This window comes from Protopterus annectens, chromosome 1.part2 (assembly GCF_019279795.1).
Source record: "Protopterus annectens isolate FY-2018-M chromosome 1.part2, PAN1.0, whole genome shotgun sequence".
Taxonomy (NCBI): Eukaryota; Metazoa; Chordata; order Ceratodontiformes; family Protopteridae; genus Protopterus; species Protopterus annectens.
Genome location: NC_056727.1, coordinates 560,602,628 through 560,615,478, shown reverse-complemented (window position 1 = coordinate 560,615,478; position 12,851 = coordinate 560,602,628). Strand labels below are relative to the sequence as shown.

At 39.1% G+C, this 12,851-nt stretch overlaps 1 protein-coding gene across 2 annotated transcripts in view; it reads right to left on the bottom strand.

Annotated features, from left to right (window-relative positions):
- The window catches only part of LOC122790148 (adipocyte plasma membrane associated protein), an 893,349-nt gene that overhangs the window by 500,811 nt on the left and 379,687 nt on the right, over nt 1–12,851 (bottom strand). For both annotated transcript variants that reach the window (XM_044057738.1, XM_044057747.1), the window contains exon 3: nt 9,203–9,318. In XM_044057738.1, coding sequence (XP_043913673.1) covers nt 9,203–9,318 — 116 coding nt within the window. The remainder of the gene's footprint in view (nt 1–9,202; nt 9,319–12,851) is intronic.

The following is a 12,851-nucleotide window of genomic DNA, read 5'->3' as shown; positions in this document are numbered from 1 at the left end:
TAGTAATATCCCACAAGAAACCATAATTCTTGGGGACTTCAACATTGATTGGAATTCCTGTACAAATACCAACCCCACCACCCATATTAACCTTTATGGCTTTTCACAACTTATAAAATCCCCTACCAGAACCAATAAAATCAATAACAAAGCAACCACCTTAGATTGGATACTTACTAATACTCCTCAGCAAACCTACACAAAAGGAATCCTTCCAGATGACCTTAGTGACCATTCTCCAATATATATTATCAGACATAAAATCAACATAATATTCCCAAACACCTTCCGAACAATACACTCTAATAAGCATTTTAACCCAGAACTTTTCCAAGCAGAACTCAATCAATGTAATTGGACACCATTAAAAACTCTCCCTCTAAACGAAGCAGTGGAATACTTTAATTCTACATTCTTAGCCATCCTGGATCATCATGCTCCAACTCGTTCTATTAGAATCAAAGCTAAACCAGCCCCTTGGCTTACTAACAATACTAAACAAAAAATCCTACTTAGAAATAAATACTGGGCAAAATGGCGTACTACTAAGAATCTGATAGACCATCAAACCTTTAGAGAACACAGAAACAGCGCAAAAAGAGCCATCCTGCTAGATAAAAAGAATTATCATCTCCAACTACAACAAACCTCTCTCAGACAACCAAAAAATTCTGGACTAGTATTAATAATCTTCTCTACCCAGGCCAATTGATCACACCCAATCCTCAGGGTACTAACCCCAAGAATCCGATACAAACTTTAATTCTTTCTTCACAGACACCATCCAAACTCTAGCTAGCCACCTATCACCTGATATATCTAACCTACCCACTTCTACTAATCCACCCCCTCATTTCCACCCCCAATCTGTGTCTACTTCATACATTTCCTCCCTTTTCCAAAAATTAAAACCTACCTCCACATCAGCCGACAAACTCCCAGCAGAATTCTTGCAAAAAGGAGCTAAGGCCATTGCCTACCCTATTTCCATTCTGATAAATAGATCTACAAGCGAAGGAGATGTCCCATTAATCTGGAAAATCTCTCATATCATCCCACTACATAAAGGGGGAAACTCCAATGACTTCTCCAACTATCGTCCCATAGCTTTAATATCCCCTATAGCCAAAATTATGGAGAAATGCATCCACAAACAAATTCTCAACCACCTTCTCCAAAATAACCTACTTGCTAGCTGCCAACATGGCTTCAGACCTATCCATAGTACCACCACTGCCCTATCATTCTCAAATTACATCAACAACCGCAACAACTGTCTTTCATCAGCTGTCTTCATTGACTTATCCAAAGCTTTTGATATGGTTAACCACCAACTTCTCCTGCATACACTTAAGTCTCTTTCACTTGATTCTCTATCTTTGAACTGGTTTACATCTTACCTTAATAACCATCAGCAGGCTGTACTCTGGCAAAATGAACTATCTAATCACCTCCCAATCTCCCTCGGTGTCCCACAAGGCTCTATTTTAGGCCCACTCTTATTTTCTATCTTCATTAATGACCTGCAATCTGCTATTCCATACTCCACCTGCATTCAATATGCAGATGACTCTACCTTAATCTGCTCAGCTACCTCACCAACAGAACTTCAGTCCCTTACCCAAAAAGCCTTCAACACTGTAGAACAATGGTTCTCTCACTGCTGCCTCCTTCTAAATCCCAAAAAAACTAAATTGCTACTTTTCACCCCAACCCAAAAGTCCATCTCTTCTCATTTCAATCTCACTTCTAATAATGCTAACCTTATGTCACCTGACCCTACCACTAAACTGCTAGGAATAACAATTGACAACAATCTAAACTTTGATACACACAAACACTACAATAAAATTAATTAATAAGAAACTGGGATCCCTTTACAGAATCAAACCCTATCTTACTCCAGAAGCTAGGTCTGCTATAGCTAGAACTCACCTTTTATCCACTCTGCTCTACGCCGCTCCCATTTACACTAATATCTCTAAAAATAACCTAAAAAAACTAACAACTTCCTATAATAATATTGCTAGATTTGCTACAGGCTCTCCTTTCAGAACCCATCACTGTCTTAATCTTAAACAATTAAACTGGCTTGAATTCCTTAACCAGCTTCAATTTCACCAGCTTACAATAGCTCATAAGACCCTGTATCAAAACCTAGCAATACTCCTATACTCTCTAGCCTCATCACACCTTATAATAATCTCAAATATCTACGTTCCTCAAACAAACTGCTGATTAATACTACTAAATCCAACAACTCAGCAGGTGACTCCTTGTTCTCCAACTCTGTAGGAAAATTATGGAATAAACTTCCTTCCAATATCACAGCTCAGACTTCTCTTTTTCTTTTTAAAAAACATCTAAAACTATATCTCAATAACCACTGGCTATGCACCTGTACTAAACCTGACTAACTGCCCCCCCCCCCCCCCACTCACTTATCTCACCCTTCCTTCATTTACTACCTATTACAAATTAACAATCCATCCTATTGTACACAAATTATATGTATATATGTATATAAGTAAAATTTATCTCTGTACCTTACAGAACTGGATTACTATTCTACATTATTTGTTAAAACTTTTGTATTATTTTATATTTTTTTGATTTTTTTTTTTTACAACAATGTATAACTTCTAATCTTTTAGCATCTATTAACTCTGTATAAATACGTGGAACTTTTCTCCCCGGGCCTCTACTGAAAATGGACATGTATCCAGCTAGACTAGCCCGGTCAACAAATGTAAAATAAAAATAAAAAATAAAATAAACTAATGCATACGTATTCATATCTCGTTTATGGTCTGCATTTGACTATGGTCAGGGAATGTGAGTGAAAAGGGTCCTTGGACCAGCTTGATCACTCAGCCAAAAAACTTTAAACAAACAGGGATATGCTTTCATCTATAGATTTAAATGTTTAATTGTGCCTTAACATCTGACTAGAAAGAAATATGATTTTAGTACTCTAGCTTGTATGCTTCTAAGAAGGTTTACATGTCTTTATAAATTACACTAAAAACACTTTTTTGTCTTGGGCATTGACGTAGTCATGGACAAAGGCACTAACATATCAAAAATATTTCAAACAAAAACCTAAGCAAACACCAAGCCCATTTCAGGACAGGTTGACACTATGCGTAACTCAAAATCCTTCATTAATTATACAGATGTTTACAAAAAATAAATTAACAGTACTGGACATATCTTCTTAGGTGAGACTGAATCACAGAGATCCGAAGATGCAAAATTAGAAACTCATACTAAACTGGATATTTTTCTCTACCACAATGAGCTATACTCCAGCTCCTTAGGAATCTGATCCTGCCCCTTATATAACACCTTATGAAATTACAAATTAGCCAAGATTAACAGAACATGTGTGACCCGATGGTGAGCAAGGAAGCCTGGTCAAAAATGAAAATGCAGCCTGAAAGATACACCATGCAAATTATCCAATAATTTATCTCAATACCTAATAATCCAACAGAGAGCACCAGGACAGCCCTTTCCACCGGCACAGTTTATTAAACCATAAATCTCGTCACCAGCCACAAAAAACACATTAACGTTGACATAAAAAAATACGTTTTTGTCAATGGTATCACAGACTTCATCAGACAGAATGCAAAGCAAAAGTAACACGTAATATATACCCTTGCCAATAAACCCTAAACGAGATAAAGAAAACTTGCACTATACAGGTTTTCTTTATGATTTTTCTATGCTTTCAACACTAGATGGAGCCATTTACCTAGGTTTTTATTTTTTTCAGTGTACCCTATTCCGTTGTGGTGACCCCTTACCGGGAAAAGCCGAAAGACAAACAACAATCCTATTTTATAATACAATTTACATAAAAAATAATTATGCATTTAGTTATTTATTTTACTTATTTAAAGACTATGAAACAGGGTTTTAGTTTTAAAACAGTACATTTTTGTTTTTTAATAACATTTACTGGCTCCTGTATTCATTTTAATTAACTCATTTAGGGTTTATTGGCAAGGGTATATATTAGGTGTTACTTGTCCTCTCCACGGTCGAGTGCTGTTCAAAAGACATGCGTAAATGGCGCGCCTTAATTAAAGGTTGGGCGTCGGGCTGGCAACTCGGCACCATAAAAATCTACTGCCAATCATTAGCGGACCGGAGTTCCGCTGTGGCGACCCCTAACCGGGAAAAGACAACAACAACTTTTGATTTACATTCTGTATGATGAAGTCTATGATACCATTGATGAAAATGTATTATTTTATGTCAGCGTTAATGTGTTTTTTGTGGCTGGTGATGTGATTTATGGTTAAATAAACTGTGTGTCAGTGGAAACGGCTTTCGTAGTGCTCTCTTGTGGATTATTTGTTAAGATTTGGGCACTTTTCCTTCTTTTTGTTGACTTTATCTCAATACCTTACCAATGACTCAGACATAAAAGCTAAAACAATACCAATATTTAATGGAGGTTTGAAATCGAACATTTAGTCACTATAGGCCAATCAACCTCAATGTTCGAGAAGGTAACGTCTCTGAAGAAGTTCACATATACACGTATGATCAAAATGTTCTTGGTCTATGACTTAGTGATATTTATCAGTATTATTTCTGGCAAGAATACTAATCTTTCCCACATAAAGTCATAATATTTAGCCAGTTTATCAGTTCTTTCTTAAACTGTAATTTCCCAAATACCCCTTGTATATCCCAATATATCTAAGTTTGTGATTGCTTTTCTATGAAGACTCAACGGACTTCTTTTTCAGACTACAGATTAATGTAGCTATCATTAACTGGATTTGCTGGTGGAGTGACTGGGTGAAGACAGAATTTTCATTAGACATATAGTGTGGTCGATTTTCCACTAACATCTGATTGGGCCATTTTTTTGTGTATTCAGTTTCTATCTTCAATAAAACATGTCCTTACATTTGATTAATAAACTATAACACTTCCTCTCTGAACATGTTTAATCTACATTTTTTTCCTGTAAGGAAAGGTCTTGCTCTTACCACTATATCATTAACTCTCCATTTAACTCCAAAAGACATGGTAACATGCAATTTGATAGTGTTAAGTTCATTGCAGATACGTTATTAATAAAGTTTAAGCTGCCTGGTGGCATGGTAGATAGTGTTACTTATTCACTGCACCTGCATTGCTAGTTCAATTCATGGCCAGAATGCATCCATATGGAGTTGACAGACTTTTCCCCATACAAGGCTGGATCTTGCCTTGCACTCACTGCTGGTCAGGATAGGCTCTGGTCCCCATAATCATGAACTAGAACAAATGGCTACAGAAAATGGAGATTTAGATAAACCTGGTATTCCCATATTTGATAAATTCAAAGATTTAGTGCATGTATTTTCATCAGCAACACCTTAACCTGTTTCCTGAAGTGCTGTTCTGTTATAGGTAAAGTCCATCTGTTATGTAAAAACAGTACTGTATCCATGTGCCCTTTAAAACAATTTTTTTATTTAATAAAAGACTGAACGGCTCCTCTAGGGCCCCAAGAGCATTTTAATGACTCGGAACAAATGACTTCAGCACTGCTACACAACGCCATTATGACCCAACAAACTCAATAAGAATCTTTTCTAATGTGTGCAGCACATTAAGCACTAGTACACTGTCTTGCCCTGTAAAACAGCAAATTCCTATTCCCTAGTATACCAATGTATTATCCAGTTGAAGTCTATGCTTCAGAACTATTCAAAGGGCAAAAGAACTTCATCACACCATCTTTACTGCACACACAATAAAGCACCATTAAATTCATAATGGTGCTAACACAGCTACTTCAAAATCTTTTTTCACTGACTACTCTCTGTCAAAACTGCTCCTAGGGTTACCAAAACCCAAAGACCAAGTAGATCTCATAATTGCTTTTAATTATTAAATTGGAAAAAAGTAATAAAAGGTACAAACACAATACTCCTTTGAACTATGTTTCTTGTTCAATAAAAATACTCACCCTCTTTCCCTTATTCAATTCCCTTAAGACAACACAGTAATCAAAGTAGTTAGCAATGTACTTTTACAATCATCATCAATTGAATGAATCCGACAGGACCTCACCTAAAGAAAATACACACTATGGATAATTAGCCTTTAGAAATCTTACTTACAAGTGAAGGTTTAGCAGGGCTAATTTTTATTTACTCAGCAGCAGTATGAATTTTATGTGAATCAATGAACCAACATGTTTAAGTAGTTCAGATCTTGAACCTCTGGAGTCAACAATGAATAAAACAAATTTTAATTTTAATTAAAAAAAATCTGGATCCTGGATCATTACTTTCAATTAAAGCTTATTTAGATTCTTTTTTTATAGGATCATAGCTAGTTACTAGGCTACTGGCCCTGAGGCCTTATGAGCCTAGCCAGTAAATTAGCCCATGTTCCCACAAGTCAGCATCCGATGCCCCTGCCCAGCAGGGACACAGGTGGAATCCCAGGGGTGTATTTTCTATTTCCTATCCAGTCATCCAGGTTCCTGTTAAAGAGGGATAATGAAGTACTCTGCTTGACATGGAGCAGGAGTCTATTCCACAGATGGGGGAGTCTCTGGGAGACTCATCTGTCCTGCCAGCAAGTCCTATTCATGTCGCAGACGAAGTTGAGGTTTTGCATGCAGGTCATGCAAGTGGAGTCTGGCTTATGGATATGCAGCAATTTCATCAAGATGGGGTCAGAGATTGCTCTGTATGCCAAACATAGATCACATCTGAGGAGTCTGTATGAGACGGAGTAGAGGGACAGGGCTTTTAGCCTATCCGTGTAGGATAGATTTTCGAAGCCCTGGATTCTCCTGGTCAGGAACCTCTGTGGCTCTCCAGCTGCTGCGTGTGCTTCGCAAGGTACATGCAAGAAAGGGGAATTATACTCAATGATGGACCTGATAAGGAGGACTACAGAGAAGTTATGACTTCCTTGTTCCTGGAAGAAATACCCTTACTAATGAGGTGAGCCATGTAGAAAGCTCTATGTTCAATGGAGGCAACATGGTGGTCAAAAGTTAGACTGCTGTCAACTTGGGTGCCCAGGTCCCTCATAACTGCTTGTGTGCTTAGGACTATTATTGTGATAATTTGTGGAGACATCAGTCTACCCAAAGGGGATGATGATGCAATTTTTGGCATTTAGTTTGAGGCCGTGTTACTGGCACCAGTCATTTGTCTGGGTGAGATCCTTTTGTAGTTTGTCTACATCACTAGAGGAGCTGATAACAGTGCCTAGCTTGCAGTCATCTGCAAACTTGGTCAGCCATAGACCTCTGGTTTTGGCTTTCACCTCAGAGAGATGCATGTCAAACAGCAGGGGCCCGAAGACCAATCCCTGGGGTATGCCACTCATTACAGGTCTATTACTTGAGGTAGCTTCCCCTATTTTGACTGAGCAAGTTCTATCAGTGAGTCAATTCGCTATCCATCTGGTCACATACCAATTTATGCCAAGCTGGGATAGTTTATCTATTATGCCTGAGTGGGGAATAGTGTCAAAGGCCTTGGCCAGATCAAGGTAGGCAGTGTGCAGTGTCTTCCCCTTGTCCATGGCTTTCGTGACTGACTCAAAGTCGTCCACCATATTTAACAGGCATGATCTCCCCTTAATAAAAACAAACTGTGTGGGATCAAGTGTTTGGAGGTTGCGGATGTCCTTGTTAATGTGGTCCATGATAATGCATTCCATGGCCTTGCAAATCAGACTAATTAGGCTGATGGATCTATAATTGTGTGTATCCGTGGATACTCCACGGATGCTAGATCCTGCCTGAGTTGATGCAAGATGCAGCCTTGGATGTTTTCAGGTTCCATGGAAGCTGTGTTTTAGCCTTTGACACAGCAGTAATGACTTGTTACCTAGAGATAAGGGGTGGGGGCCAGGTGCTGGGGGTATCCTGGATTACTGACGGGTGGGGGAAAGAGGGGTGTAGTTTTCACTGAACCTGTCTGCCAGCAGGTTGACTATATCCACTGCATTTGTGTACATAGTGTCCTTGACCGTCAGTTCTGAGCAGATTTGGGTGTTTTGCCTTAGACTGTGGATGTATGTGAAGAAGACTTTATGATTGTATTTAGTAGATGTAGCCAATTTGGACTCAAAGTTAGCTTTGCCCTTCATTAATACCCTCATCTGCCTGTTTAGGCCAAAGAGACTGCTTCCAATTTGGCACCTGTTCCTTCTTGGTCCTGGACAGCAATTTTCTCCTTTTGTTGTAGAGTTTATTTATAAGCCAATGTCCACCACACAGGTTTACTCTTCCTGGAGAAGGAGGATTTTGTCCTGTCAGGTATTGCTGAATCCATACGTTTATAATTTTCCTCCCGCCAGTGAAACATATTTTCTTCTCATCTTTGGAATCTTGATTCCCAGGTGGCTTTTAATGGCCCTGAATCATGTAATTTATTTTATGATGCTTCACTTCTAACTTCACAGATCTAGCACGGATACCATGCTTCCTCTTTCTACTATCTTCCATTCATCCATCCATCACCCCTTTTGCCCTACTTTTGCACATGGGGTCAGGGTGTCACTTCAACAGTAACAATCATCTAGAGCCAATGTTTACACTGTAGGGTGGCTAACCCTGCTGCGGTAGTTCATCCACACCACACAGACACACACACACACACACCTATGGCCAATTTAGAGAGTACAATCCACCTACTGCAGGTCTTTTTAACATGGGAGGAAACTGGAGCATCTAGAGGAAACCCACACGAACACAGGAAGGACATGCAGACTCCACAGAGAAGGCACCCTAGCCAAGAATCGAACCAGGAACCTCTTGTTGTGAGGCAACAATGCTATCCACTGCACTACTGTACCACCTTATTGTGATCAAATATTGTCTCTCTGCAACTATCCTGGTCCTAACAATGCCCCCCTCCCCCCAAAAGCACACACACATCCATTTCTTGATTTTTGCCTTCAGTGACTCCTTTCATTACACACACTTAAAGTCACACCCAAATGCTCTCCTCTGGTTCCTGTTCAGTCCTGCCTGCCTCATACACTAATTTAAAATGAGCAATGTGCAATTTCTGTCATACTCTACAACTACCTGAAACAACTAGTTTTCCCCACAGAAATGGTAAAGAAAAATACAATCTTCGCGTGTGGGCCAGAAGAGTACTTGTTAAAGTGCTCTTACTCAGATGAAATATGCATTTTGTGTGTACTGTATACCTACCTCCAATATTTACAATGGACTCCGGACCAACAAGTTCTCCTTCAAAAAGTCTTTCTGCTTGCCTCAGTTTCAGGTTTACTTCTAGAGCACCAGTCATGAGAGGAGGTTCCTGAAAACTAAAAAAATACCAAAGCCAAGTTACTTTGTTGAAACAAGTTTTTGTCACCTAATCACAGAAACATTACAAAATACACAAAATTAGTACTATAGAAATATTCACTGAACAGTACATTTTTGAAACCAGTTCTTTAGTAGGTTCATATTGTGGGCACAAATGGTTCTACCTCATTCCTTGAGGATTATATGTGGGGCAGAGATTTTGCTGATACCAGTTTAATACAACATAATTTATTTTTAAAGGGAGTCCTGACCTTCCCTTTTAACAGGATTTTTTCACAGAAAAAAGAGCCTTGTCTGCATGTAGTCTCCAATTCTTCTAGCCATACCACAAGACACACTTGAAAAGGAACTATCCTTTTGCTGATATGCCATTCACGCAATGGCAGATATTTAAAGCTACCTGAAAAGGATGAGCAGAAATCACAGTAAAATAAATCCTATTCACTACAAAAGTCAGTAAGGAAAAAGGCAAAAACTGCTATTTCCATTCCATTCAATTTCCTCCCCTTCCCCCTAAACTGCTATTTCTATTCCATTCCATTTCCTCCCCTTCCCCCTCCTCTCAAAGATGGTGTTTCACAGAGAATCCAAACAGGAATACTAGTATGTAAATGCTAGGATAATGAGTCATTCTATCACTCACGTTTGCTGTGCAAAGAAAGCCATGACTGCAGATGATGCCAGGTTGACTTTTTACTCCCCTGTGAAGCAGTACAGTTTAGACAGCATTGCTGCTGCACAAATGTCATCAGCACAGTTTGCAAAAAGGCTGAAAATGCTATCAGATTTAGAGGGGTAGACCCTCACCAGTTCAATTCACTTGGTCAAGTAAAATTCTATTGCAGGAGGAAGAAGGAAACACTGTCAAAAGACAGCGCTAACCCATTCACTACTATAGTAGTACTCAAGGTGGAAGTAAGTGCAGTGACGCTGTGAGGAGTATGTATGTGGGTGGGCACATGCAGTTTTGTAGGGGCATGAATAAGGTTGCCCGTGTGTGTGTGTGTGGATAGTCACATTAGGAAGCTAGGTAGAGGATGCCATGTCTGCATCTGTATGTATGTATGTATGTATGCGTGTGTTTAATGCATGCATGTTTTGAAGCCCACATGCATGCGTGTAGGTGAACATTTCAATAATTGAGTCTGAGTGGGAGGAGGCTTGGATATGGATGCAAGTGTGTGTGCACGCACATGTGGGGGCTGCCTTTGCTAACATGATGCATGGGCTGCTAGGAAGAACACTGGCATTGTTAAGTCTGACAGTTCAGTGCAGTGTTTGATACAGAGATATGGTAATGAGGTATTTCTCAGTCCAGGTTTATCATGTTTCCAAATTAGAATTTCTCGTGTCACATTATCTGATCAGCCTACACTGCGCACTTAGCACAGGTGGGGAGGAGGTCTCCAAATCACAGGGACTGTTCTGTAACTTTGTTTTCTCTACCTAAAGCAATGGAAAGACAGCTGTCGGGATTTACTGAAATGTGCTATTCTTTTAAATAAAATCACAGTTGCTTGTACAGACACTAATATAGTTTTGCTAATAGATCTCTAAAGGTAAAAAAGTGAAAGACAAAAGGATTAGTTCAGAGAAGTTTTAAAGGTCATTCTAGAAAAAAAATTAACTTTTTTTGTTGTTGTTTCTTTTTTGTAAATGCCAGTGAAATGTGCAAGACAATGAATACATACATTTCATCTACCTATTTCGATAATGCTAATACTACCCAAAAGATAATTTTCAAGGACTCATAACTGATGGTTTCCAATATGTTGATTTTGAAATCCTTATATGGAAGACTTAGACTGGAAAATTAAAACGCCAAGGCAGAGCTGGCATTATTAATAGTACTTTCACATCTTTAAAGGTGCTAGGATTACCATATCCAAACGAGTCAAACTACCAAACATATTTATTGAATGGAGAGGAGGGATCGCCCAAAGGCTAAGCATGGGAGGAATCATTACCACTTCTAAGGTTTATCCCTACACAGGGAATGCCATGCTTGCTAAATGTTACTATTATACATTTTATGGCATTTAGTTAAAGGCCATGGTTTTCACACCAGACATTTGTTTGGAAAAAGCCATCTTGGAGGATCTAGGAATCTTCTGGAGTTCATGATGGCACCAAATGTACAGTCATCTGCAAACCTGGTTAGTCATAACCCCTTAATATTAGCTTTAACTTCCAAGAAGTAAATACCAAAGATGAATGGTTCAAGGCCTGAACCCTGAAGTACACCATTACTGACTGATCTTTTGGATTACGTAGAGCCTCAGTTAGCAAAGTGATTGCTATCTGATGAGTTACACTGGGATTTACATTTAGCTGGGTGAGTTTAGCTGGGTGAGTTTATCAACTATTCATGAGTGCAGGATGGTGATGAATGCCTTTGTGAGGTCTAGATATGCCGTGTGGATCAATTTTCCTTATCCATTGCTTCAAGTAACCTTTTCAAAGAAGTCAGCCAGGTTAAGAAAGTAGAATCTACCTTTGACAAAACCAAACTGGCAAGGGTAAAGAGTATGGGTAAAGAGCTGTAGGTTGCCTGTGGTCAAGTGTGTGTAGGTTGCCTATGTCTTTATTTATTAATTCCATGATGATCCCTTCTATAGCCGTTCAAGTGAGGCTGGTCAGGCATCTGTGTTTACAATTGCCTGGGTCCGTTTACGCCCCATTTTTGTATGGGGGGATGACTGTTGCTTCCCTTGATTTGTTTGACACAAAGCCTGCTTGGAGGTTGACATTGGAAAACCTCTTTAGAGAGTCTGACAAGTCATGTTTCAGACACCAGCAGGCAGCCCCATATGTTATCCAGCCCCACAGAAACAGTGTTCTTGGCTTTAGATAACACCTTGAGAACTTGTTCTTGGGAAATCTGCAAGAGGTGTGCGCAGGTATATGATCTGGGAAAATAGGAGGGTGAAGTCTGAACGAAAACTGGCAATGCCCTTTGGGTGTGAGTATGTGATATCATTTACTATTAGCTCTGCACAGTGTTGGGCATTGTTTCTGAGATTTCTAACATAGTGAAACATGGCTTTGTGGTTATCCTTTGTCTGGCTGGCTATTTTTACTTTATATCTGGCTTTGGCTAATTTAATCAGGTCCAGAATTCCTTGTTTCATTAACAATGCTGTTTTTCACATCCCAAGTATTACATTTATTTTTATGTGCAATAAGCTTGTTTTTACTTTTACTACAGAATCTGTTCATATAATGGTTCCCCCACTGGGATAAATTTTTAAATTTGTCATTGTATTTAATTCTGAGGGGGATAGATGCATCTATCTAGGTATTTACATGTGCAGAGAATTTGGAGGTAAAGGATTCTGCGTAAGCAGTGAGGTCAAGACAGAAGGGGCATTTGAATTTATCTATGTCATCACTCAGTTTTAACAAATATAATCTCCGAATACTGTGGTATTAGAAGGTGCTTCTAGCTTCAATCTTAAGGTGAATATGACCAATTTGTTTTCCGATTTCACAAGGAAGAAAGCGGCAATGGGTGGAGTGCAAAGATGCC